The sequence below is a fragment of the Cinclus cinclus genome, chromosome 10 (assembly GCF_963662255.1).
Source record: "Cinclus cinclus chromosome 10, bCinCin1.1, whole genome shotgun sequence".
Lineage (NCBI taxonomy): Eukaryota > Metazoa > Chordata > Aves > Passeriformes > Cinclidae > Cinclus > Cinclus cinclus.
In genome coordinates, this window is record NC_085055.1 from 20,217,263 (window position 1) to 20,244,146 (window position 26,884).

At 44.8% G+C, this 26,884-nt stretch overlaps 1 protein-coding gene across 1 annotated transcript; it reads right to left on the bottom strand.

Moving 5' to 3' along the window:
* Positions 1-471: 471 nt before the first annotated feature.
* EHHADH (enoyl-CoA hydratase and 3-hydroxyacyl CoA dehydrogenase) lies at positions 472-25,022 on the bottom strand. The gene is made up of 7 exons (XM_062499308.1): positions 24,952-25,022; positions 18,042-18,145; positions 17,124-17,296; positions 15,455-15,566; positions 15,130-15,234; positions 8,811-9,152; positions 472-1,742 (listed from the first exon to the last, which is right to left on the bottom strand). The coding sequence occupies exons 1-7, from the start codon at positions 25,020-25,022 to the stop codon at positions 472-474; spliced, it is 2,178 nt and encodes a 725-aa protein (XP_062355292.1).
* Positions 25,023-26,884: the final 1,862 nt, after the last annotated feature.

Genomic DNA, 26,884 nt, shown 5'->3' on the forward strand with positions numbered 1-26,884 from the left:
GAATTGAGGGGAAGTGGGTGCACAGGAAAGAACTGAAACAAACTGGGAAATAGGTTGAAGATAGGATTTGGTAGATCTGGCAGGTCTTGACTGAAGTTTGATTATAATTTTCTTGGCTCCAGTCGTGATTTGCATTGTGGGCTGTAAATGCCTGTCCCTGCTTTCCCTAAAGACAGCTGAAAGAGGAGTACAGCTGTGATGACTAGTAGGCAGTGCAAAATTAGATGAGCCTTTACACAGAAGTGTGTGAAAACAGTGGGTGAGGCTGGGGCTGAGAGAGAAGGATGGATAAAGGCAGTGGTGACCTGCAACAGGTGGGGGACTGAGGTCAATTATCGGCCAAAATTATTCCCTGCAAAGATCTCAGAAGGCCCATGACTTTGTTTATGGGCCTGTAGCACTTTGGGTTTTATTGGAAGAGGCAGTGCAATTAAAGCACTGGTTTCAGGAGATCAGCCTCCATCACAGCAGTCACAGTTTGGGGCTCTGCCGACTCAGGTAGGACATCCACTCCTTGAGGGGGGGGTTCCCCACAGCCACCAGCTTTTTCAGAAAGGCACTGGGCCGTAGCCCGGGCACATCAGGGTGGGCCTCAGAGTATTTCTGCAGTTTAGCCAGCACGCGAGGGAGCCCCACAGTGGAGGCGTAGAACATGGGGCCACCCGTGTGCTTCGGCCACCCGTAGCCATTGATGTAAATGACATCCAGGTGCTCCGGGCCTGACGCTATCCCCTCAGCCAGGATGGCAAACCCCTCGTTGATGAGGGAAAACAAACACCGCTCCAGGATTTCCTCCTGGTCTATAAAGCGGGTCTCGATGCCATGGGTGTCTCTGTACTGGCACAGGAAGTTGTGGAGCCATGGGTCTGGCGTGGCTGTCCTGCCCCCGGCCTTCTCGTAGCGGTACCAGCCCCTGCCGGTCTTCTGGCCGAAGCGGCCGTGCTCGCACAGGAGGTCTGGCAGGGGGCTGTAGCGCCGGCCCTGCCGCTGCCGGGCCGGTGTGCCTGCGGGGAGGGACGGCCCCGTCAGGCCCTGGCCCTGCCGAGACCTCCAGCCCACATCCAGCCCGGCGAGGTCAGACGTGCGGAAAGGGCCTATCTTAAACCCAAAATCTTCAAGAACCTGATCTACTGCTTCTGGCCTGCTCCCTTCCTCTAAAAGGAAAACTGCTTGTTGTACGTACGGAAACATCATGCGATTCCCAACAAACCCGAAACAATTCCCTACCACCACTCCGACTTTTTTCAGGGCTTTGGCCAGCTGCATAGCGGTGGCGATGGCGGTGGGGGACGTGTGGCGGCCATAGATGATTTCCAGCAGCCTCATCACGTGGGCAGGGGAGAAGAAGTGTGTGCCAATGACCTGCTGTGGGCGGCTCGTGGCAGAAGCTATTTCGTCGATGTTCAGGGCTGATGTGTTTGTACACAGCAAGGCTCCTGGCTTGCAGATCTTTGAGAGCTTGTGGAATATTTCCTTCTTTAGTGCCATGTTCTCGAACACAGCCTCGATGACTAGGTCTACATCACGCAACACATCAAAGTCCACAGTGAACTGGAGACGTGCGGGGTTATGGAAATCCAGGGTCTGGGCACCCCCTTCCGTCTTCATAGCCTCACGTTCCAGAAGGAGCATCACAGCTTTCCTTCCCTTGTTCAGATACTCCAGATCCTGCTCCAGGGCTACCACAGGTATGTTGGCCTTAACCAGAGAAGTCACAATGCCTCGGCCCATTGTTCCCAGCCCTAGGGATAAAAGCAGGATAGAATCAAAGACTATGAATAGAAAATTAATCTCATGACAGTAACATTTCCTTTGTATCTCCAGGATAAAAAATGAAGGCCTCTGGAAAACAAGTATTGCACACATAGAAAACAGATATTGAAGACTAGGAAAAAGGAAAATGAATTTGCTCTTTCCATGAGTCTAAATGTTTGAAAAGAGGTAGCACAAAGGCAAGTTAGTACTCTCACAAGCTTACAAAATGCCAGTGGGATTCACTCAGTGGGCACAGACTGTGTGATTCATGTCTTATCTCTGCAAAGTTTTATACCTATGGTAACCAGGATCATTGAGGAGTGAGAACTTGGGGATCAAAGAGAGAAGCTCTGAGTTACAGCTGCAACCCTGTTACCACCTTCTGCAGGCAGGTTCAAAGCAAGAATTCACCCTGAGGGTATCAGTGCCTCACTGTTCCTGTGAGATGTTCTGTTATGGGCATTGAGCAGATACACCCCCCCCAGAGGTTTTGACACCGGTAAAGTTCAGACTTTGGTTGAACGTTGGTTTCTCCCCTGTCCTTCCAAGCTTCTTCTTTGTCTCCCTCCTTTTCTCCCTCTGTGCTTTATTGCGTGATCTTTGAAGAAAAAAAATAATCAGCTGCTATTTCTGTAAAGACTTGGATGCTGATCTGCTCTAAACTATGTGTCTAAGGTCTCCTTTGCCTCTCAGTGCCTGGTCAGATGGGATGGAACTAACGCAGTGTTCTTAATCTAGAGTTCAACATATTCTCTCTCCTTTTAAATCACACTGTCCCACCAGTAGCCTTTTGCCTGCACTTTCTGCCAGGTATCTGCCCACCAGGAGCTCTTCAAGTCCTCCAACACAGGTCATTCTTAACTGCTGGAGATGCTCAAAGTCAGTCTTCCTTGTCCAACCACACAGTTAAAGCTCTTGCCCAGAATTCCTGTAACTGAGAATCCATTCACACTGTAATTTTTCCCTCCAAGATCCATAAATATGCTACTCCCAGCTCATACCCCCAAGAATACCAGTGTAGAGATTACTGGCTTGATCCCTTGCACCAGCTCTGTCCTCTATGACATTGAATGGAGCTGCACTTTCCTGTGACACACAACCCACACCACTGATCCTGCTCTCCCATGGTGGAGGCTTTTCCAACTAAATTAATACAAACTAGCGAGGGAAGGTCAGCACAATTTTACCAGCTTTGAAAGTGCGAAGCCTCTGAATGGGAGGATTATTAATATCCTAAAAAAAGCAGCAACCAGACAAAGTATGGGTTTGCTATAATTCTGTACAAATGATTTTTTTAATCTCAGGTTTACAAATGAAAGTCAGCTAAACAAATAAACAGAAACAAGGGGATTAAAATTTTTGTCTAAATCAGCTTTCTAAAGAAGAGCTGAAATGATGTCATCATTTAAACAAGTTCTAGCAACCAAGGTCAGACAAGGTAGAATGTTTTTCCTGCATACTACAGACACTTGGTTTAGTTCTGTGCACCTTCAGCTTATGTGCACACAAGACTTTTCAAACATTTTCTGCTTAGCCACCAGAAAATAGTTTTTACTGGCATCACTAGCTGGCAGCCTGCTTACAAACCACCATTACATTCCCAAGCAAGTGCTGAGGTTCCTTTCTAGGAAATTAGATTTGCCATTTCATAATCAAGTTCTGCTGAAAACTAATTTGAAAATAAACCTAGAATAACATGAATCAACTCTTAGTAATTCAGTGTCTGTGGTCTGCTGGCTGAAAAAAACCTGAACATGAGTAGCTCCTCCCACTGTGCTCACTCTCCAGAGCCTTTGATGCGGGAGCAGGTACAATTAGGGACAGGATTTCCCTGGCTTTGGTGAGCCACACAAGGTAAGTCATCCCCCAAACCCAGCCCCATCTGTCAGGCTCTCTTTATACATCAAGTTGAAGTGTTTGCAGCTCCACAGGACTCCCTCTTGAAGTTTTTTTTCCTTCCCACTGTGGAAGCCTGGGGTTTCTCTCTAGAATTTCCAAGTTCTCCGCACATCCTGGGTCTTATTCACTCCTGATCCTCCCAGCTTCAGCCTCGTGACTGAAATCATAGTGGTGCTTTTGCCAGATGAACACGCTGCCTTTTCTTAAATCAAAACCTTTTTTTTGTGAGCAGATGTTCCCCAAGCTTCTTCCTCAGGGAAGCTCTGCAGTGTGCCAGGTGATTCCCTGGGCTGCTTTCATCATGAGTACTCCATGTGGGTTTCATCCATCCTGTGAGACAGGCACTCATGCTCGTAGTACTACACTTTCTAGGCCATGGAAACAGGCTTATAGATAAGATATGAGCGTGCCAAGCTTGTTTCTGACCTAGAAAAGCTGTCTCTCAACTTCCTACAGAACTCTGCAATGGCCTGTATGAAATGATGTTTAATGAAGCTGGCAGAGAGAGTAATGAAAGCCCCAAGGGGTTTGTTACATTAGAGCTTGCACAGCATGATTCCCCTGGAAATATTATCTAAAATTGGGCTATAAAACTGAGGAGAGCTTTGGCTATCTAGCAGCAAAAGAGGCATTTCTGAGGACTCCTCTTTTGCAATTCAGAAAGCCAAGTGATCTTGGGGAAGAATATGTTAGAACGGAAAAAAATGGCAGAGGATCATTAGGCCTTACATGTGTAGAAGGCTGTGGAAGAAAGAGAAAGGGAAATGTCTCATGATCAGCTCAGATCACACAGACTCAGATGTGGAGAGGAACTGCTCCAGAATTTCTGCTGTATGTTCCATTTTCTTACTCAGCAGTGTTCTCCCTTCCCCCAAACCAGGGAAAACCTTATATTCTCATATATGAAGGGGACTATTTTCATGTCCAAGGCACATCCTTCCAAAAGAGACTGAAATGTGCTTCAGGAGCAAGAACAGTGCCCAGACATCCTGCTCCTGGTGTTTTATTGTGAAATGAAGCTTTGACATATAATTAAAACTACACTTGTACATATGTAATTTCAGGCCAAATATGGGTATGACAAATCCATTTGCTGGGCAAGCTGAGGTGAATAATGATGGTTAATTCTTGATCTGTCACATGAGGTACTTAGAATATGAAAAATCATACAAAATTAATTGAAGAACTTTAAAATACAAATTTCAAAACAAAAAAGAACTTGAAATATGTACAAGGCAGATCATGTATAGTCACACAATACAGAAATACTGATCAGTGGAAAACACTCTGAACTATAATGAATATTTGGACATTAAAATGTCTGGCAATTGAAACAATCCTTTATAGATTGGTAAAATTATGCAAGGACTGTTCTGGTTTTCCTGATAAAAACAACAATAAGCAATTGGCAGTGATGGGCTGCTGCAGGCTGGGGCTGCTGCTTTCCCTGTTTCAGGGTATCAGTTTCAAGCAGAAATAATGTGATACTCAAGGCAAGCAGGGAATTGTGGGGAGATGCAGCTGCAAGGGACAGAGAGAAAAGAACTTTCTTTATGGGTGTTGAGGAACCAGAGAAAGTGAAAAGAGGTGGGAGTCAAGAGTTCAGAACAACAAAAGCAAAGGAAACAAAAAGTCAACATGAAAAAGTCAACTTCATCTTCTCAGTTGCTTCTCACCGTAGCAATAAGAGATGGAAGAAGCAGCATAAAGTTGCATGGGTTTAGTGTGTGAAACAGCACAGCACTCTTTGTAGGAAAGTGGGGTCTGCATATTTTCTGAGGAGCCTAAATTGAGGCAGCATCTTTCTCTGACTGCCCTCCTCTCTGCAGCAAAAATAGAGAGAACCTGGGTCACCTAGGTAGACTCAATTCTTGCATGGATGAGTAGCACTATATTAAAAGGTGTCAGTCCCTCAAAAATCATCCCTAGGATTTTGATTTCTGGTGCTGCAGGGATGTACTTCAGATCAAAAACATGAAGTTACAAAACACTGTAGAGCGTTGTACTGGCTGGAGAATGACTTTTTGTTACAGTATAGCCTGAAAGAAAAAATACAGTTGTGTTGGCATGTTCTCTGCCTGTCTCTAATGGACTTACAATTTCACTTATATCAAAAGGAAAAATAGGAGGGAAACCTTCCAGAGGAAGGGAAACAAAAAGCACAAGATGCAGAAAGAAGTGATAGAAAGCAGTATCACTTTGCTGTGGAATTCACAGTTAGAAGGAAGTGATAAAGAACCACCAAGATAAGATATGTCATGTGAAACAAAGTATGGCATGAACAAAAGCATAAACAGAGCAAGTTCTACTGGTGGGGTACAGGGGCTGTTTAATGGGAGCAGTGATTCAGCAAGATCTGGAATCTGGGTGGGTGTCAAGGCCCTAAGTGCACTGATAGGATTTAACATCCCTAACCAGCCACACCTGGAGCCTCCACCCACCTGCACTGCCCATTGCCTCTGAGTCCCATTTAAGCTCAGACCAGGACTTATTCCCCTTTGCTAAGCTTCTTTGGAGGAGTTCTGGTGGCTTATTGTAGCTATGGTTGCTGTTGATCCAGCTCTCAGCCTGTGGACTGGCTTCCCACATTTATCTTGGACCAGCATCATTCTGGGAACTTTGCTTGATCACCTGTGCTTCCAGTAGGTCCTGGCCACAATCTCTGGGACTGCCCTGCCCTGCCTGCTTTGTCCAGGTACTGTAAATGTTGATGCAGCAGTAGCTTGTGTTGCCATCCAGAGGGAGAAATGGGTGGGCAGGATCTTCAGGAACGGGGAAGTATAGAGTCCTGTATGTGGACAGGAATGGTACATAGTGGGAAAGCAGCTCCCCAGAAAAGGGTCTGGGTGGGTTGGTGGAACCAGGTTGACTCTGAGCAACAATGTGACCTTGTGGCAGAGAAGATCAATGGTATATGGAGCTATGTCAGGAGGAGTCTTGCTGGAAACTTGAGGGAGGTGATCCTGCTCCTCAATGTGGCACTGGTAAGATCAACAGCTGGAGTGCTGGGTCCTCTTCTGGGCTCCCCAGTACATGAGTGATATGGAATGACTGCAGTGAGTTCAGTGAAGGGCAAATAAGATGATTAAGGGACTGGAGTTTGTCTCATGAGGAAGGGCTGAGTGAGCTGTGACTTCAACACAGAGAAGGCTTGGGGGAATCTCACCCATGTATATACAAACACCTGAGAGAAAGGCACCTGGTCAAGGAGATGGAGCCAGACTCAAGTGGCCCCTGGTGATAAAACCAGAGGCCATGTGCATAAGCTAAAACATGGGAGTTACATCTGAACAAAAGTAAATAATTCTTTTTAATGTGGGGCTGACTGAGCACTGGCACAGGTTGACCAGAGAAATTGTGGAGTCTTCATCCTTGGAGAAGTTGTCTGGACATGGTCCTGGGCAAGTGGCTCTAGGTGGCCCTACGTGAATAGAAATTTGGACAAGATGACATTCAGAGGTGCCTTCCTGCCTCAAGGATTCTGTGGTTCTGCCCTTCTTACTGCCATTGGTTCCCCATCCCTGGGGTGCTGTGGCTCCCTGCCAGTAGATAATTAAGTGGATGTGTTGAACATGGCTAATATCAAGGTTGCCTGCTGCCCTGGGCATACTAAGCAGGAGCAAGGAAGAAACATCTTGGTACCTGGCCTTGGTGTAATTATTCCTGGAATGCTGCTCCCACTTTGGCTATGCACATTTTATGAAATATTGGAAAATCTGGGAAAGTTCAGGGTAAATCAAATGACCAGAGTGTGACAGATTGTGCTTTGCAGCAGAAGTATCAAAGCACATAGTTTATTTGCTCTGCAGAAGGAGTTACCTTGGGCATTGTCTGTAATCAGCTATGAAAACACGGAAACCTGGAGGTGAGGTTGGGGCCATTTCAGAACATAACTCAGAAATCTGTCCAGAGATGAGTGGCAAATACTTAATCTGATAGAAGAGACATATAGCCCAGCCAATTCTGCTTGGAAATAAAGTAGAGGTCATGTTTCTACTAGAAACTTTCAAAAGAGAGGTAGCATTTGTCCTCAGAACTCCCTCTAGCTCAGTTACAGGCCCAAAATAGGCAGCTCAGCTCTAACAGCCCTTCTGGCTAAACTGTCACTGTGATTAGGTCTTTGCAAGTGTGTTGTTCTGGCATGGTTTAGCAGCACAGAGCAGAGAATGTCCCTCCTGCTCACCTGGTCATTCTCCCAAACTCCAACACAAGCCTTCTTGTCAAAGCACACACCACAGGACTGACCTGTCTGGGACTGACAAAAATACATCTCCAAACTTCTGTGCTCTTCAAGACATAGAATAAATCTGGTAATAATTAATGCCTCTTTACCTGAATGCTTTAACAGCCAGAGATCTTTCTTATGGGGTTTGTGGGCTGATGTTTAAAAACCCTTTTCTATTAAAAATATGGTGTGGCAGCTAATGAAGAGAACTTCCAAAGAAATCTCTATGGCCTAAAATGAGTTGTCAGACAGCTCAAGAGCCTTGAGAAACACCCAGGGAAAAAGAAAAAAAGGCAGTGTTGATCTGGTGAGATTTCCTTGAAACAGAATGGATGTTTTCCAAGTGCTCCATTACTGTCTAACCATTTTTGAGTGCTACTATCAACAGCTAGAGCAGAAAGATATTTTTTTAATCTCAGCAGTGCATTGAAGGTTTTATTTAAATTGCTCTTATAAAAAATTAATGAAGGCATTATCTTGCTGGGCTACAAAATGGCAGGAGTGGATCCCAGCGAGATGAAATCTTCTTAAAATACAGCTGTCAAAACATTTTTGCATTAATATACCCCTGAGTGACTCTGTGCACATGCACTTGCAGTACAGAGCTAGACCAGAAGGAGGAGAATTTCCTACAGACCTGCTTCTAGCAAGAAGCAAGGCCAGGTCTCGGTGTTTAAGAGGGAGCAGACTGCTTATGGTCCACACAGGAAGCTGTCTCTGAAGTGAGAGAAAACTATTCTTCCAAAGGAAGAGGAGCCATCAGGTGCTAATCTAGCGGCACGCGAGTTGCCATCTGAATTTTGACTTTCCCAATGCAGCGACAACTTCACCAGTGGGTGTGGAGCATCTGTGGGTGTGAGTGACTGCTGGGGGCTCCCAGCTCAGCTGCTGGCTGTGCTCAGTCCCCATGCCGGCAGCTCCCGGTCCTTACCTATGACGGCAGCCTTGCGCACGGGCTGCGGGGCAGCGCTGCTCCAGGAGGCTCCGCTGGGAGTTGCCCACCTGTGCACGGCTCTCTCGGCGAAGAACGCGTACTGCAGGGCCCGGGCCTGCCCCGAGCTCAGCAGCACCTGGAACAGCTCCCGCTCCCGCCGCAAGCCCTCGGCAAAGGGCCCCTCGGTGGCGGCTCGCACGGCCTGGAAGCACAGCTCCGGAGCCAGGCACCCCCGCGCCTGCTTCTTCACCTTCGCAGCAGCTTCACGCAGGAACGCTTCCATGTTGGGCAGCTTGGGAACTGGCTTAAGGCTGAGCCTGCGGGGTCCCAGGGGCTGACCTGGAGGGAGAGAAATGGAGTTACAAAACAAAGCATCCACATCTTCTCAGGTGCAGTCTTTCCAGACTTCCAGGCCCTTCTCCACAGGCTGGGAAGGCAGTCGCCTCTTGTTCTCCAACTCTCTCCGCATTAGGGCTTGCATGGCACAGTGAGCTGCGTCTAGAACTAAACCTTCTGACATTTCTCCTTATTTCTTCTTGCTCTGACAATTATGATTCTTCAAGTCCCTTCTCAAACTTCAAAAATAATAAGACTCTATTTTCAAAGAAGCAATTCTCTCCTTCCTTTTCTCAGCTTTGGAGTGCCCTGACTTTCTAATTCTCTTGTTCTACAGTCTCAGCTGCCACATTCATATGGATCTTTCTATAGGCTTCAGTAATGAAGCTTTCCTGCAGTACTGTTCAGTATTCAGGACCCAGTTGACACTAGCCAGAGGCATTCCAGCCAGAGGCCTGACCCAGACATTGACAAGAGAGTGGAAAACACACCCTGACTTCTTCCCCAACTGAAGGAGCCCTTCAAGTCACTTTGGGACTAACCAAAAGGAGCTCTCACTCAGCATGAGTTGGGCAGCAAATGAATAAAAAGGGAGGGTTCATGTTTGTGTCAGCAAGGGATGAATTAAGCAGCCACACAAATATGTGAAGTTCATTACACATAGAGGTTGCCATGGTAATACCTAGAAAAGATTTTAATTGAGAGAACTTAGTTACATTTCAGATGCCAAAACTACCTGTCTTCTTCGTAAGTACAGACCTGGCCATACTTAGGTGTTCCTCTTCTCTAAAGGCAGCTTGCTCAGTAAAGAACAGGGAGGAACAAGATCAGCAGTTTGGGATGTATCCCCTTGATACTGCTACGTTCTCACGAAGACCCTGCTGTCATCACAGCCCTATCCAGACCATTAACTGCAGTGTGGCACTGCATGGATTGCTAGTGCTGTTCCCAGAAGCAGCCAGGACTGTCACCAAAGTCAGGTGGTGTGCTGAGAACTTTGTGGTGAAGCTGTCTGGGGACACGGTCTCATTGCTCTGGCCTCTTAGATGAGCTCTGCCATGGGGGCACATGTCCTTCCAAGGCAGCATATTGCATCCAACTCCCCTTTCTCTTCCTGTTGTCTGAGCTAAGGAAGTGCCAATGCACCAGCGGAATACTTAGGAAATCCTACAGGGGGATGCTGAAGAGTGGGAATAATGGCAGCACTGCAGGCATGGCTGCCTCAGGAACATGTCCTGACTCTAGCTCTTCCTCCGAGACTGAGCAATGCTTAGGAGAAATAGAAATACTGAAAGTTTCCAGGATGAGTTAATACACTGATTTCTTGTAATAAAGGTCTTCATAGCTCAGGTTTTTAATTAAGCTTCTTAGTGAGCACAAAAAGATGAACACTCACTGTGTAAGTAGCTTCCCTTGTAATCAGAGTTCCTAAAAATGTTTTCACATTGACAGTGGATATAATTTGTTTCAGCCAGTATTGCGGGATTTAGTCAGAATAATTTTCCTTTATTTTGGAATATTTTTTCCCTTAAGTTTTCAACCCAGAAATGCTCTTTATCTGCAGCTCTTTATTTAAGACTTGAATAGTGGGTTATATTCCATCACAAGAGGAAAGCTCAGGCTCGTCCCAGAAAGCTGATCTGATGGCTGAAGATTGGGCAGATCAAGGGACTTCATATGACATCCAGTGGAAAGGGCTGGTAAAAAAGGAATGGAAGCCTTTAAGCTTTGTCTTCCAACAGTGAATAGTACTGTAAGCGCAAATAATGATGGGGTATAGGAGACAGTTCCTCAGACTAAAAAAAAAAAAATAACTCGGAGTCCTGTAATAAAATTCTTATTTTATCTGCAAACTAAATAGGCTTTCTACAGCACCTCTGTGCAGGATCTTAGCTTCTGCAATGCTGACAAGAATAAAGAACATGTTTATGACCAGGAAAGGATTATCAGAATCCAAATCTGGGAAAAAGACAACACTGTGGGACACCTGCAGCTGGATTTCTGAAAGTAAAGCAGCAGAGAGATGATGAACAGCGTCAGATATCAGTGCTGCAGGAAAAGCATCATCTACACACAGGAGCTAACATGGACTCCACTTTGTTTACCAGGTTTGTAGTCCAGGTGGCACAAAGGGCAGATCAAATCTAGAAAATTTCTATCAGCAAATGCACCATGTATGCATGCAGTATCAAATATTATGTTATTGAAAGAAATATCATCCCAGAGTTGTAAAGCCTTGGGACACTAGGAGATGGCATGTGCAAGAGACAAGGCCAGCCTAATGTTCTTCCTCATTCAGGGAACTGTTTGTGAATTTTTGAGGAATAAAGCTGAGCCCTGCCTCTGCCCCTCAGGCTGTCAGAGACAATTCCAGGCCATGTCAGACCTTTCACAGACTCTGTTTGTGTCCAAGGGACACTTGGCTAGGCCTCTGTCTAAGGAAGGTGTCAGCCAGAACCCTGAGCCTTGGGGAAAGATTAAAATGTCTTGGTATTGTGCATCTTGGCAGAGGTGGCTCACAGAAAGCTCTTGCAGCTCTGAAGGAAAGCTTTTCCCCCAGCTTCCATCTCAAGGATGCAATTACCCACCGGCTGCATCTGTTCTGCCTCTGGCTTTGATGAGCCTCAGAAGGAACAACTGCTTCGTCTACAGCAACTCCCAGTAGCTTACAGGCAGAAACTCATCATCTTTCCACACACATTAATACCTGGGAGACTTGAGCTACTCCAAATTGCTCTGGTTTTCCTTGGTTCTGGTGTAAGGCATTGGTACTGCTCTGAGGTCAAACACCAGATGGGGTCAGAAAAAATAAGGGGTGTATATACAGAGTTTCAAAGTCTGCTGTGTGGAGGCCAGGAGACAATTATTCCTCCAGCTGAGGAAGACCAGAGCAGGCCAACAAGAAGTGGTCAGGGTGAAATGCAAGCTGCTGCAACCCACCAGCAGTTCCAGCCATTTGTTAATTTTGTGATGCCATCAGCTGGGAAGAGCCTGAAATGCAGCTTTGGATTACTGCAGTGAGTATCAAGCACATTTAATGAACGGACATTCTCCTTGTCCCCAAGGATTTAGGTCCTGTCTATTCCTTTTAAAAACTGCCTTCAGAAGTGAAGATATTTTCTTTATCCTGGAGAAGCCAGTATGCCTGGAGAGGTCAGGGAATTATCCTCACTTCCTATTTGCAATATATAAATACTGGTTTACAGTGAAACATCCAACTCAGAATCAGTAATTGCCTCTGTGTATCCCTACACCCACTTACTGTTTCAGAACATCTTTTGAAGGTGTTCTTCATTAGGAACAATCCATAAAAATGTATGGATGAGAATGCTTTCCCAATGTGCCATAAAAGTAGCTCTGTCAGCTGTGTATCACCACAGTAATCAAGGACCCCTGATATAGTAAGGCAGTCATTTGAGACTGATCTCTTGACATGAGATACTGCAGCTCCAGCACTGAGAAAGCTTTAGCAGAAAATTATTTCTGAATTGATTATCTGAGAGTTATCTTGCAGTACAGCCTACAGAAATTCCAGTGGTGACAAAGCCAGTGATTTAGCCAGACTGCTCTGTAAGAAGTCAGCAGTTGTAGCTTCATGTTTTAAAAAAAAATCTCATCAGAAACAAAATGCTGCATACAGAAAAAGCCAGTGGAATTTTGTGATGGCATTTTTTTGGTACATTCTTTTTGGTTTAGTAAGATTATCTGAAAAGCATTCACTGAAAATAGAGCTCCATGTGAACAAACTCCAGACCAGCTGTATAAGACCATAATCTTTTCTGCAGCCCTGTTAGTGCTTGATGGAGAAAAATGAAAGTGTTGCCTTGCCTTTGTAGGACAGGAAATTTATTAACTTTAGGCAAAGGCCAAAGCAAGGAATGACTCGAAAAAAAGGTACAGGCCTGGGTGCACCAATCTTTCAAATTATTAGATAACCTGAGGGTAAATGGTGCATCAGAACTTGTCATGGTCTTCTGCGGGGTCTAATGAGAAATTTTTCAAGCAGGAAAGAAATAGATTAGCTGGCTCACCAGTGTTTTCACTGTTAAAACACATACTGTAAATGCCAGTAAAGCTGTTGGAAAGAGTCTGAAAGCATTTTTAAAGTTCTGTGGGAGTTGATGTACAGTGTGATGTGAAACACCATCAATGACATTACTCATTTTTTGCTGGGATAACTCAAACCAGCAATAAACAGAGTGAAAATCTAATAATGAATAAGACTGGGACAGGTTACCTGCTGAACATTCAGCCAAGATCCTTGTATGCTTATACAACTCAAAACAATTAAATGTTGGTAGCTACAATTTCCAAAGAAGATGAAGCTTGATAATTTCCAAACACCTTGAAGCAAAACAACAGGATTTTGTCAGTATTGGTAGTGGACATAAACTCCAGAAAGCACATTACCCTGAGAAATAGCGTGGTCAATGCTTCCTTCCTAAGGGTCTCCTCTAAGGCCAAGCTGGCTTTCACAACTGTCAGACACTGCACAATGTCTGTCATGAAAGAAACAAGCATGCAAATATCTAAACTTCACGTGATTGCACATAGCATTTGTTGAAATCCAGAATGTTTCCTGGTTTGCAAGTTCCAGCAACATATCCATTACTCATTTCATGACACACTGCTGCTGCTGCCATCAGTACTGGCATAGATCTTGTGCAAAGCATCATTCAGAGCCCAGAGGCTGCATCACAGGGAGCACTGTTTGTTGCTTAATTTCCCTAGAAGAGTGGTAATATTTCACTGCTCTCCCAACAGATGGAGAAACAGAACTCTCATTCAAAACAGACAAACTCAGCGAACCAAAGTACCTTTGTTTTTTTAGAAGCAGAAGTGAAGTACATCACCCATCTCTTGCTATAGAATTATATTTAGTCTGATGGCATACAGGAAAGAGAAAAGACTGCTTATGTCATTGATTCTGCTCTAGAGTTGCAGCCCTAACATACTGTAGGACAAATACAGTGAGAAGGATGGGCTCTAGAAAACCCAGCCAAAAACCCAGCCAAAGAATACCTTGGTGCCTGTCTGGCACATCTCAAGGTATGGGGAAGTATACAAGACACTGAGATTTAAGAACAGTCCTTTCTTTGAATTACCTTAAAGTACAGTGCACTGTCCTCTAGGACAGAGCATAGGCTACCTCAGCTTCAGGATGAAGATGGGGCTTTGTCTGTAGTGAAGAGACCTGTAGGAGCAAAACCAACATCCCAGCGTTCCTGTAAAGGCCATGTGATCAAAGCAGGAAGGGTTTTTTTACTTTCCTGCACTCATCTCATTGTGACAGGGCCCCAGATGGAATTCAGTGGTCAGGTTCCAAAGGTACAAGGTCAGTAGTGGAAAAATGTCCTATTTTCTCTCAGGGCAATAAGTCCTCATGCTCCTCTTCCTAAGTTAATTCCAGCAAATTTGATTCTGTTATTTCTAAGATGGGGAAAAACCTCTCCCCATTCCTCCCATCTTCACAGGCCATTTTTTTACATGGCACCCAAAGGATTAGTGATAGAATCACTTGCAGACCAAGGATCATTAAATTGAGCAGAGGATGTGCCAGCCCCTCCACTACAGGGACCAAGTTATTTTTGCTCAGCCATTATGGGTGGTGCAACCAGAATACGTGCAATGCCAGCTGGGATCCAGAGCTATATATGGATAGAGCACTTGCTCCCCAAAACCTGCAGAGTGCAGCATCCCAGAGGAGCATGTGAGTTTGGATACGCAATTAAAAAGCAGGAGGTCTTGAGATATAACTGTTCTCTGAATCTCACTTGAATTTCTGCAGCTTTCCAGCATTTGATTTTTTTCCCTTCAGACAACAGGAAACAAAATCTGCAATTAATTCTATCTTATATGGATGCCAAAACTCAAGAATGGAGCATATAAATTGAAACAAACTGGTGGGCTTTTTTCTGACTCTTTTCAGCCCTGAAACACCACCAATTATTTCTTGGAGCTGCTACAGTTTGTTCCTTACCAATCACTTTGTTTGCCAAATGGATTGCTGCCTCAATGGTGTTTTCTTCCACAATTTCATCAACCAAGCCCAGCTTCAGTGCTTCAGTTGCTGGAATGTGTTTTCCTGCCATAAAAAGAGAAATAAGGTGACTACAGTGGAGCCTGATGGGCAATTTTGTTCTTTTCCATCTGATCAAATGACTTGTGCAGCTGGTAATTAGCCCCTCATGGGTGGAAGCAAGTAGAATTACAACTCAAGCAGCTACACAGGTAAAGATTCCTGGCTTTTAGACCACGTTGGTATGACTCAATGCCATGTTCTTCTATACAGACACAGAACTTACCTGTAGTGATCATATCCAGAGCAGCTGGTACTCCAATCAGTCTGGGGAGTCGCTGAGTGCCTTCACCACCTGGAAGTAACCCTATGGTGACCTCTGGCAGACCCATCCGAGCCTAACATGAAGAAAATAAAACAAAAAAAATCTAATCAGAAAGAGTGGTAATTGCAAACTAAGCAAAATAGAGGGAAAACAAGCAGATGTGACATTGCTCCTCTAGGAATCCCTAGAATTTCTACATAGAAACATCATCCTTTCTTTTTGCTACATAAAATATTTAAGAAGAAACCCACTTGACCATTTGAAGGATTTCTGTACAAATGCACAAGGAAAACATGTGGCCTTTCAGAGGATTTCTGTGCTAGTACAGCACTGAGGTACAGCTGTAGGGCCAGCAGCATTCCCTAGAATGTGTCAACAACACTTTCAAATAGTTGTTACCAACTGTTGGAGGGCACACTGGCTTAACTTTCATCTCCCTACTCTAATTCTTGCAAGTTTAGTAAAGAGTTGGAAGGAACCTTAAAAACATCTTGTTTTACTACCTGCCATGGAGAAGGACACCTTCCACTACACCAGTTTGCTCAGAGTCCCACTTAACCTGTCTTTGAACACCACTGAACTCTTCCCTAATCTTCCTTCAGATACCTCTTTGTGCATTTGACATTGGGTAGAGTCATGTAGATAAGCCAGGGGCAGCAGGAAATATACTGAGGTCTTCTCTTAAAAAAAATCTAGATTTTGTTGCCTTTAAAAAATAGTTTGCACATTTTCTATTGAGCTTTTAAGAGAATTTGAGTTACTTTAAGGCCACTACTTATAGTCAGTAGTCAGGGCATTTCATGATGTGGTTTAGTGGGCATGGTCATAGTTGGTCAAAGGTTGAACTCAGTGATCTTGGAGGTCTTTTCCAACCTTAATGATTCTGTGATTCCATGGCCCTCACCTTAGGTGGCACAGAGAATGATGTGGAGTATCTCTTTGTGCTGTTATGGCAACCCACACTACCACACAGAAAGTGACTCACTGCAGAAGTGAGGGAATGGCCCTGTCTGTGAGGAGTCTGTACAAGGAGACAGGTACTGCTCAAGGTGGTTCAGCATTCCTGAACCTTGAAGGTGGGGATTGAAGAAAAAAACCCAGGTCATTCCTGAAGTCTCTTCAAGCTGTCTTTTGGTTGAAGTGCTCCTTGGGGACCTAGAGCTCATGAGGAATCTAACCATAAATGCTCCATGCTAGCTGAGTTTCAATTACCTATAGAAACTAGGCCATGAGCAGAAAGAAGTGCAAAATTCACAGGGCTGGGGAAAAAAATAAATAAGAGAAAGTCACGCTGCATGAGTCAGTAAGATGCAGCTGTCTGCATCAGAATATAGATAATGAGACCTAGGGCAAATTAACATTTGGTTACTGAAGTTTCTACACAGCCATCTTATCCTACTAGTTGCTTTATATTTAGAAATGACCTGAAATTAGTAAGACTTAGGAAAGACGTCAAGGGTGGTGGTGTAGATGAATAATGTCTGAGCATGCAGACTTGTATCCTATAGCTATAAACCCACGCTCCTCTGGGCAGAGGGTCCCAGGAGAGGCACTCTGTCCCTCTTCTCGCGCCGTCTGTACCTGGCTCCCGATGCCTCCCACAACCCCTCTGGCCCGTGGGGTGTGTTACCTTCACGTGTGCAATGCGGTAGTGACAGCCCAGGGCCACCTCCAGGCCTCCTCCTAAAGCCACGCCTTCGATGGCCGCCACCACCGGCTTCTCGCAGCTTTCGATGAGAGACACGATGGGGCCCAGGCCGGGTCCGTGTCTCTTCGGGGAGGAAAATCCTCGGATGTCAGCTCCTGAGGGAGCACCAAGAGATTAGGAGGAATTAGTAAGGGAGGCGGTGACTGGAACAATCCTTCCCTCTGTGCCACTGGACACAGCTGCTCACAGCTGCCCAAGCCCTTGCAGAGCATGCTGCTGGCAGGAGAGTGGTTAACAGGAATCAACCCCTTTTGAGACCACCTTCAAGGAACCTTGGATCTTTGACGGCGTTCACAGAGCTCCGAGGAAGGCTGAGTACAAAAATACAGAGTAATTGTATGGATCATGCAGTCTCTGCAGAAATTTGCAAACATTCTTGGTGTAATATTGAGCCTGTAATAGTTAAGTGCAAGTTACTACTAACAAGCAATGCAGAACTCCACAGAAATTCCCTAGCTTTTCAGGCTTCTTCAACTGGAGATCTGTTATTCACCACTGCCCCACCCCAGGTACATTCCATACACTAGACCATGAAATGGTCCAGAGATTTTACATAAACAAAGCTACAGAAACTGAGGAAACACCAGGACATTATGGAGTTGAGCAGCTGTCCCTCATTACAGAATGAACAGACCAGATTACTTCTGGCCTGTTTCAAGGTCCAGCTTATCATGTGCCCCATGTCAGTCGTGGCACAGCAAAATAGACAAAGCACCCTCTCTTGTGGCCATTTCTAGCCAAATCAGGACTTTTGTCAGCAGTGTTATGGGGCAGAGAATCTTCAGATATAACGAGTGGAGAGTGTTGAATCTTTTGCTCAGCCTGTGCTTGCTGTCTTACCTGCACTGAATTTCCCATTTTCTCCACAAATCATAACAGCTTTCACTGAGGGATCTGCATCTGCTTTCTTCAGCCCATCCTCTAAAGCCTGGAGAACTGCCAGACTGCAATAAAATAGAGATTCAGTGAGCAGCCATCAACTACATCCCCCTTCCAAGAGGTCTGTGTTACAAACACCAAGCACCCCAGTGAAGATGAGCACCATGTCCAACAGGCAGTCCCCATGCCTGGCTGCTGCCACAGCCTCTCCAGGGGAAGCCTGTCCTTAGTCTCCTCTTACTCCAAGGATAAGCACCCAAACCCAACAGGCTGACCTGTCAGTCACTGCCTGGAGACTCCTCTTCAGGCTATGGCACTGCTGTTTCCACAACAAGCAGCACAGGGGAATGTTCTTTTGAGGATGTCTTTATGAATTAAACATTCAGATTTTCAAGAAAACAGTTTAGCATAATTTAGAAGTAATTAATGCTAAACCACTGACAATATAAGAACTTTATAAGAAAGGAGCTCTAGGAATAAAAAAAAGTTATCTTTCAAACACCTGACACAGGCTCTGCTGATGTTAATAAAGCTTTCACCTTGTGAAGATCTGCACATAGGTCCAGACTTAAACTGCTGTGGGATTCTGTCAAAGGGAATTTGGGCATGAAACACTACACAGAACATGTCTTGACTCATCTGAGCAGGTAGCTCTGCAGATACCAGCAGTAAATGTGGCCAGCAAAGAATTAACGAAGAATTTCAAAATGGATCTGTAGAAGCATAAATAGTGTTTTTTCAAATCAGATATTTAAAGAAGTCTGACCCAACTGTATGTCTGCTTTGCATCTGCCTCTGTAAAGTTAATTAATGTGTTTTTATGGATGGACTTGGAGAACCTAGTCTGTTTTAGAAGGTGGTAACAATATTGATAGTAGGTAAAAACAGAAGTGTTAACACTTTAGCAATAGAAATATTAACACAAATTTTATGTATATATAATTCAGATACTAAGATGTACTGATACACACACATACTGATATAGTTTGTGAGAGACTGTTCTGTGTGCATGCGTAGAGATGCCTCTGATACAGAAAATCTGAGCCACAAGAAATTGGAGGCTGGAGGAATATCCAAGAAGTATCATCCACTTGCCCAGTCCTTCATAAAGCCAACTTTCCTTCCTAGACCTTCTCCAAACCCTGAGCCCAGCTCCACATGTAAGCTTGGTGCTGAGGAAAAGGGAGCAGAGCTCTGCTGATGCCCAGTGGAGAGGATCAGTGTTAATTACACAGAACTAATAAAAAGGCCTGAGGCATACTCAGCTTGTGCATGTTGCTCTATGTATTAGAGGGCATTTCATCTAAAAGGGAAGCTTGTCCTGAAGTAGATGACAAACACATCATTGTGCTCTTGTGTACAGACATTTTTACAGAACAATGCTTGCAGAATTCACATGGGAATCCATAGTCTGTGAAGGGAAACCTGGGAGCCCAAGGAGCTTCCTGTAAAAGCCAGCTGTGTGAAGGAATCCCAGCCTGTGGGAAGATAAGTTTGTAAGGATAGTGCAGAAGGCAGTTTTTCCCAATGAATTACAGCTGTACTGATTACTGAGCAGTGGTGACAGCCTTGCCTGCCCAATGAGGATGGGTGTTATAAAAGAGTGGGTCAGCTGGCTACAAGTTACAGTTGGAGCTTGAGATCCAGAGCCTGCTGTAGTTTGGGATGGTGGCTGCTGGTTGTGAGGAGGTGAGGGACATGTGGCTGGGTTAGGGACAGGTTGGGTTGGCTGGTCATGCAGAAAGAAAGAAACTTAGAGAGAAGGAGTCAGAGCTGTGTGAAGCAGCTAATGAGGAAAGGAGTCAGAGCTGTTTGAAAGAAGTGCCTAAGAGAAGGCATGAGAAGATTTTAATAAAAGACTGGTGTTGGTGCTAGTCATGTCCATCTTGACGTATTTACTACACCAGCCAACCTCTGCATATTCTTCCTTCAAAATCAGCAATTAAAGATGAACCATAGGCAAAGTCTAAAATCAGGGCTGCTGGCTGAGGAGGGCTGTCTAGGAAGGTCTCCAGGACCATCTGCTGCCTGTATAAGGCTGTACTACACAGAAGGGTCAGTGGGAGACCTGAGCCCTGACAATCAAAGATTGTGAGAAGTGTTATTTTTTTGAGAGAGAGCAGCCAGTTATGTATTAGTTGCCCAATCTGGACATGAAAGACAGATCTGAAGTCTGATGTTGGTAATGGTTCTGGAGGCTGAAACTTAAAATGAGAAAAATTTGGCATGCCAAAGTAAAACTAAGAGGTGAGTTAGGAAAGGTCCCTCCACTGCATGTAGGTTCACATATCAGAATATGAAAACCTTTCCAGATTTTATACACTAAATGCATTTTAGTACGTTAAAAATCATTTAATCTCTCTCCCCTTGGCATCTTCTGTGGTTGCTGCTATTTGAGGAGCACCCACAGGCTGCACCCAATGCTTGCTGCTCTTTGAGTTCTGTTTGTGCATCAATGAAGAGCCAGGCCACAGCAATACTAAAATCACCTGGGGGCTGGGAGATTGCAGGGAAAGCCATTAGGAAATGTCATTATACTCTACAAACCATGCTGCAAAGAGGGAGAAAAAAAAAATATGTTCCATGATCCAAACAAATGTGAAGTTACTAATTTGCAACTATTGTATAGACAAATGGCACAATTCTATCAGGAGCAGACAAGAAGCAATCAGTATTTCTGTGTCTGTTCCAGGCATGTGACTAGCAGATGCAGAATGCCCATCTAGAAGGATTGTCTGCACAAATGGAAAAGCTCAGGGTTCTATGGAGAATATCAGTCACAAGCCTTCAGTGCTCACAACAATGTACTGCTACCAAAATCAAGACTAGTCACCAAGGCTGTCACAAAATCACAGTTTGATCCCTGCCTCACCTTTCTTAACCCAACAGGACTGTTTATGGCAGTGAATAATTTAACTTGGTACTTGTATAAGTATCTCTTCTATTTCCATGTAACTTTTTCCCAATGGGAATTTCTGTGGGATAAAAAAGAAGAAAAATCAGACCTTTTGCAGTTTCTTGTTTTCCTAAGATGGAGTGTTAAGTTTGTCTTGGGTATGGCACAGTCCAACACAGAGACTACACTGTTTCGTCACTCATATGTTATAACTGATGCTAAAAGATGTAATTTTCAATTAAAGCATCATAGTAAAATATGTGACAGTATAGAGGATAAAAATACTCATGAGAATCCCAGCTTCAAACTGCTAGAGCATTAAGGAAACAAGAGGTCACTGTAACTTTCCTAAGTATTTCATTACTGTGACACTGTCATACACTTAGCTGTAACAATGCAAAAATTCTCTCCATGCTTTCCAAGCTTGCATCCCATGCCAAGCAGTCAGTTCTACCATGGGTACTATTTTGACTGCATGAAAAGTGGTTCTGCCAAGGTGATTCAATGTTCCAGGTTTCAGGAATTTGAAACAGGTGCTGTTAAAGAGTAGGCGCACACCAGAGCAAGAGAATATTCTTGGAGGTTGCCACACCAGGTTGGCTTTATTTTATGGAACTCATTGCAGTGAGTGTTATGTGCTGGATTTGTAACAGGGTTTTACTATTAACCTTAATTATTTCACATTTTAGGTGGAGTTTGTGAATGTGAATATCTTTCATTAAAAAAAAAAAGTGATATAAGGGAATCCTGAATATTTGCTTATTCACATTTAAAGAAGTGAGACTTGAATCCAACAGCGGAAAATGTTGTTTATGGAACACATGCAGGTCTGGTCCTTTCCCTTTGTATTTTTCTCAGCCTCTAATATACTTTGGAAACCTGACAATCCCAAACCTGAACAACAACAATCCAGGCTCTCCCATTGTCACAGGCTTCTTTTCCTTTGGATAGCTTCCTGCAGTGTTTTGCTTTGAACTAACTGCTGGGTACTACATAATTCCCCTACTTGAAATTGAGGACTTGTGCTCTGGAGTTACCTGCTCTGCTCTCCTTTGCTTCAGAGTCAGATCCAGCTGCATAGTAGCTACTGTCACACATTGTTGTGCGACAAGTTGTTAATACAGCTTGAACAGTCCTGCATGTAAATTAGAGCCAGAATGGCATATTTTGGATGGAATTTTAGAGTAGTTGTTTTAGGGAGCAGATGCTTATTCATCCCAGAATTTTCTATCTCATCCTGATGAGGTGCTGATCCATGGGTAATCACATTCTCCTCTCACTTCTACCTGTCTGAAACTGCAGCTTTTCTCATCTCCTTTACATTTTCTGATTTTTATGGTGATCAGGGTCAGAAGGACAATCCTGGAAGCCAGGAAGAGCCTTTCCCAATCAAACCTGTTATTCTGTCACACTTCATAGAATCCCACACATAAGCTTCTCTACTGCATGGCCTCCCCTATCTTCCCTGGAGATTTTCTGTCCTTGTCAGCTCAAATGTTGAAATACTCCTTAAATTCCTTCTAATTCCCAGTGCCAGCAGCCTGCCTCTGCTGAGAAGGGGAAGTCAGTTCTCTCTTTTGCAAGTCTTGTCTTTCTGTTCCCCCAAACTTCCAGTTCTTTGCAAATCTAAATCCATAAATCTAAATGCCAAGGTCTCATATATGCAGATCTCTGAATAATCAACTTCTGCAAACCAGGAAAAAGCCCTCCAAACAAATCAGTTTTGGCACATGCCAGCTCTGCTGGTGGAGAGAACTATTAGCTTAAAGGGGTGTCTGTATGGGAACCAAATTTGCTACCAGACTCTCAAGTCAGCATGTGTTTCTCAGGAAAGCACTGCCTCACAGATATGCAGCAGAGGGTGGTGTCAGGCAGGAGAAAGAAGCCACTGGTGGGCAGGAATTTTCTAAAGTGCTAATGGCCAGTGTGGTGGCCCAGGAGGAGGGAAATGGATAATGAGGAGACGTAGGGGAGGCTAGAGCACAGCAGTAAAACCTCACCAGTCTTAAAAAGCATTTGTCCCTGCTGTGAAATGAAGTTTTCAGGGTTGCAGGACATGGCTCCTGTCTGTAACTTGCACTGCCTGCTATCAACTGTGCAGTCATTCCCAACAGCACTAACAAACCTGCTCCCTGTGGTCCAGTACGGAAATGTGCAGAAACAGGAGGAGCAGCCAGGGATCAGAGTGTGCTCTGCCTTTCCTAGCTGCAGTCAGATCTCAGCTAACACCTACCTGATGGCAAGGGTGTGGGAATTCTAGATCCCTTTTAAAACAGGTATTACCCTGGCATGCCACCCAAGACCACAGACGTGTCAAGTTGTAGCTTAATCCATCTGGAGTCTGCCAGGGTCTTTTCTTCTTCTCTGTGGGGCTGAGGGAAAGGACTGCAACCACACTATCTGCCACCCTTGGTATATCAGAAATGCACCTTGAGGTGAGGGCACTGCAGGGCCAGGAGGAAAAGGCAGTAAAGGCAGAGATCTGTCCTGAAGAAGTTGTACTGTTCTGCTCAAAGGCAGAGGTGACTTTGGGTTTTCTCCAGGACTTCTCAAAAGAAGGGAGTTAAGATTCCTTAAGCACGTATCTGTTACTGCTGATGGTTGGACTCAGCGATTCCATGATTCTTTAGGTCTGTATTTTGTATTTTTCATGGTAAGGATTGAAAGTTTATTGTGAGCACAGCCTGGAAGTTTTCTTAGACTGGTCTTGGGCACAGGAGGTCCAAAGGACATCTTACACCATACAGTTCTGGGGTCCTACACGGCTGGGTAGTCTAAACTCATCAAATCACTCCAAGTTTCTCATGGTAATTACCTGAGCTTGTTAAAAATGTTCTTATTGCACTTCTAAACAAGTTGCAACAGAAGAGTGAGCACTGCCAGCTACAATGTAGCTTTGCTACAGAGGAGCATCAGGTTTCATCCCCTTTTCCGGCTCTTCCTTGTCTCTACGAGCTTCTTTAAAACAGACTTTCTCGTTTATAAGACAAGCACAACAGCAGTGGAGTTTTTTTGGCTTGTGAATACAGATTGAATGGACACTGTGGCCACTGTTACTGAACAACTTAGAAAGGGTCTATGTGTTACTCAGAACTAAAGGAACTAAAATCCACAACTAAATTGAAGGCAAAAGCATGCAAGACACAAGAAAAACTGAAATTTCAGAGGCTCCTACAGATTGGTGTTCGATTTTGTTTTGCACTGGCTTGTGTTTGAGATTGCATGGGGTCCTTCTTGATTGAGATCAGTGTTTAGAGGTCAAATCTTTAAGCATTTTTGAAGGCCAAATTAACTCCTTTCTGAGAGCCCTGGCTGGGTTTAATCCTGCTGCCAGCTCTGCTTGCTGAACCATGCCTGATATGCACAGAGCCCTTTGCCCTCCCCGCTGTGCACACTTGGATAGCCCAGGGATTTGCCAGGCAAGCACTGAGCAGTGTGGGGCAGGCAGTCAAACCAGGAAATCTGAGGATGGACTTGTACCAAGCAGCTGAAGGCACTCCAGGCTGAGCTAACGCAGTTGTGCTATGCCTTGCTGAAGCAGTGTCTTGATGTTTAAAGACTGGAAGGTGACGAGAAATAGACACATATTTTAAACATCTTCCCGGGCAGATGACAGAAAGTACGGTTTGCTAAGCCTGGCACCTCTCCTGTGAAACCCCCAACTTTTATAAAATTATAAGAAAGAGCAGAATTATAAGAAGGAGCAGAAGTTCCGGGCAGAGTTGAGCACGTTGTTTGCAAAGCGAGATCCAAGCTATCTCTGAAGGAGCCGCCCGGGCCTCTACGAGTACTGAGCGGTGTAGAAGTCCCGGGTGAGGCTCTCTGGGGCCGCCCTCCCTCCGGGACTGGGAGGAACCTCGCTCGGGCGCGGAGAGAGGGAATGAGGTGAAAAGGAAGGGAAGCGGAGAATCCCCCACTCGCTCACAAAGGGTTCCCCAGCCCCTGGCCGCGCTCCCCGCGGGCTGCCGGCGGTACCTGAGCGCGTTGACGGGCGGGTTGTGGAGCCGGATGACTGCCACGGCAGAGCCCCTCGCGTACTGCGCCATGCCGAGCGCCCCCGCTGTGTCTCCGTGTCCCCGCCGTGCCCGGGCCAGCCCCCGCTGTGTCGCCGTGTCCCCGCCCCCACAGCCCGGTCACCGCGGGGCTGGCCCCGGTCCCCGGCCTGCCTGTGCTGGAGCTGCCGAAGGCGGAGTGTGGAAATTTTTCCTAAGAAAGGATGTTCATTAATGTTTGATCTTAGTAACTTTCAAGCCTAATCAACAAGAAAGGAGATTTCACTCGTGAGCTCCAAGTGGTGTCCGGGTGTTGGAAAGAGAAATTCCTTTTAGGGTAGAATTGCCTTGTTGATGTCTAGGGCTCCACATGTTTCAGTGATCTCAGTCCTGGGGGGGAAGGTTGACAGCTCTTGGGAAGAAGGATGTGTATGATGTGCCACTGAGAGTGGGCACACAGGATGCGGAACTTAGAGGCCACAAGGACATTTGGCAGAACCCCCAAATAAGGAAGAAACTAATAAATAATTTCAGCAATTGTGCTGAAACCAGCTCTGATGGGTAAAAAGTAATTCCGGCAGGGGCAGATTATGACACGCGAATCAGGGACCACTGACTCAAAAGAAGAGAGAGACTCGGCTAATTAGCATGAGAAACGATAGAACCATTAACCAGTAGAAGATAGGATATTAAATAAGAGGACAACGGAACTTGCAGCCAATGAACATAAATACCTTCATTTGTTAAAATGTATAAATAGCGAAAAGTTTTGATAGTTGTTGTGCTGGCTTTGTAGATTTGCCACCCAGCCTCCTTTCTGTGCAGAAATATAGCTTGACTCAGTGTTGGATTGGCATTTTGTAAACTGGGTGAAAGAACCTATTCTGGCATTTATTTTGTGGTCCCAGTCAAGCTCTGTCCCCCTGGTCCCTTTGGGCGTCGCTTGACACCAGCCCCTCAGCTCAGTGCAGTAATGCCACTGTAAAAAGAGCTGAGAGATGGGGAGGAAACATAGTTTCTAATGTTACAACATGTATCTGTTCCTCTAAAATGTTATTTAAGGGCCAGAGGAGATTCTTATTTCTATATTATTATTTATAGCTCTATAATCTCCCATTTATGTCTCTTGGCCTATAAAAGTCAGTTCCTGGACAGTGTGGCTACAGCTCCTGCCCTGGTCTGGAACTGGTGCACACAGTTTTAGAAATTGATTTAGATGTACAGGAAAGTCTTTCATTCAAGGTAACCTTTATTGCTGCTTTTATGTAACTGTTATTGTTATAGCTGTTGTGGTGGATCACTACAGCTCTTCTGATATTTATTATATCAAGTTACAAACCCCCTCCCAAACTAGTGATAATACTCTGCCATTTGCTTGTAAAGAGCATGTTGTGGGTGTTTATAAAAGTGGTGTAAATGATGTCTTGGAGGGCTAGCTGGTCTGTTGAATTTTTATTAACCAGAATGAAACCAAAGATCACTCTAAGTTGTACTTTTTGTTGATAATTTACAGGTCTGATCTACTTGTCCTTTTATAATACAACTGCTGTAGTTGTGATAAACCAGCCCCATTTCAAGCCCAGAAAAACACAGAAGAAAGCAGTGCTCAGGAAAAGAGAGCTCATAGTAAAAACACCAAAAATGTTCTACACTGTCATGGAAAAGTTCAAGTAATATTTGAGGTTGTAGGCCTTATGCTTGTCTTTTTTCCCTTTTTCCTTCAAGATGAATGGAGTGAAAAGAAGAAATGCATTTCACTGTATATAGCAGAGAAATTTTAAGTCTTGGAAGTTGTGCAATGACCAAGTGCAAAGGTCTGAGCTTAAATCCAGCCCCCAAACCAATGGGAAAAGATAAGTGCATGGCACAGGCCCCAGTTATGCTTCTGGCTGTGTTTTCCTCTCCCAGTTTTGCTA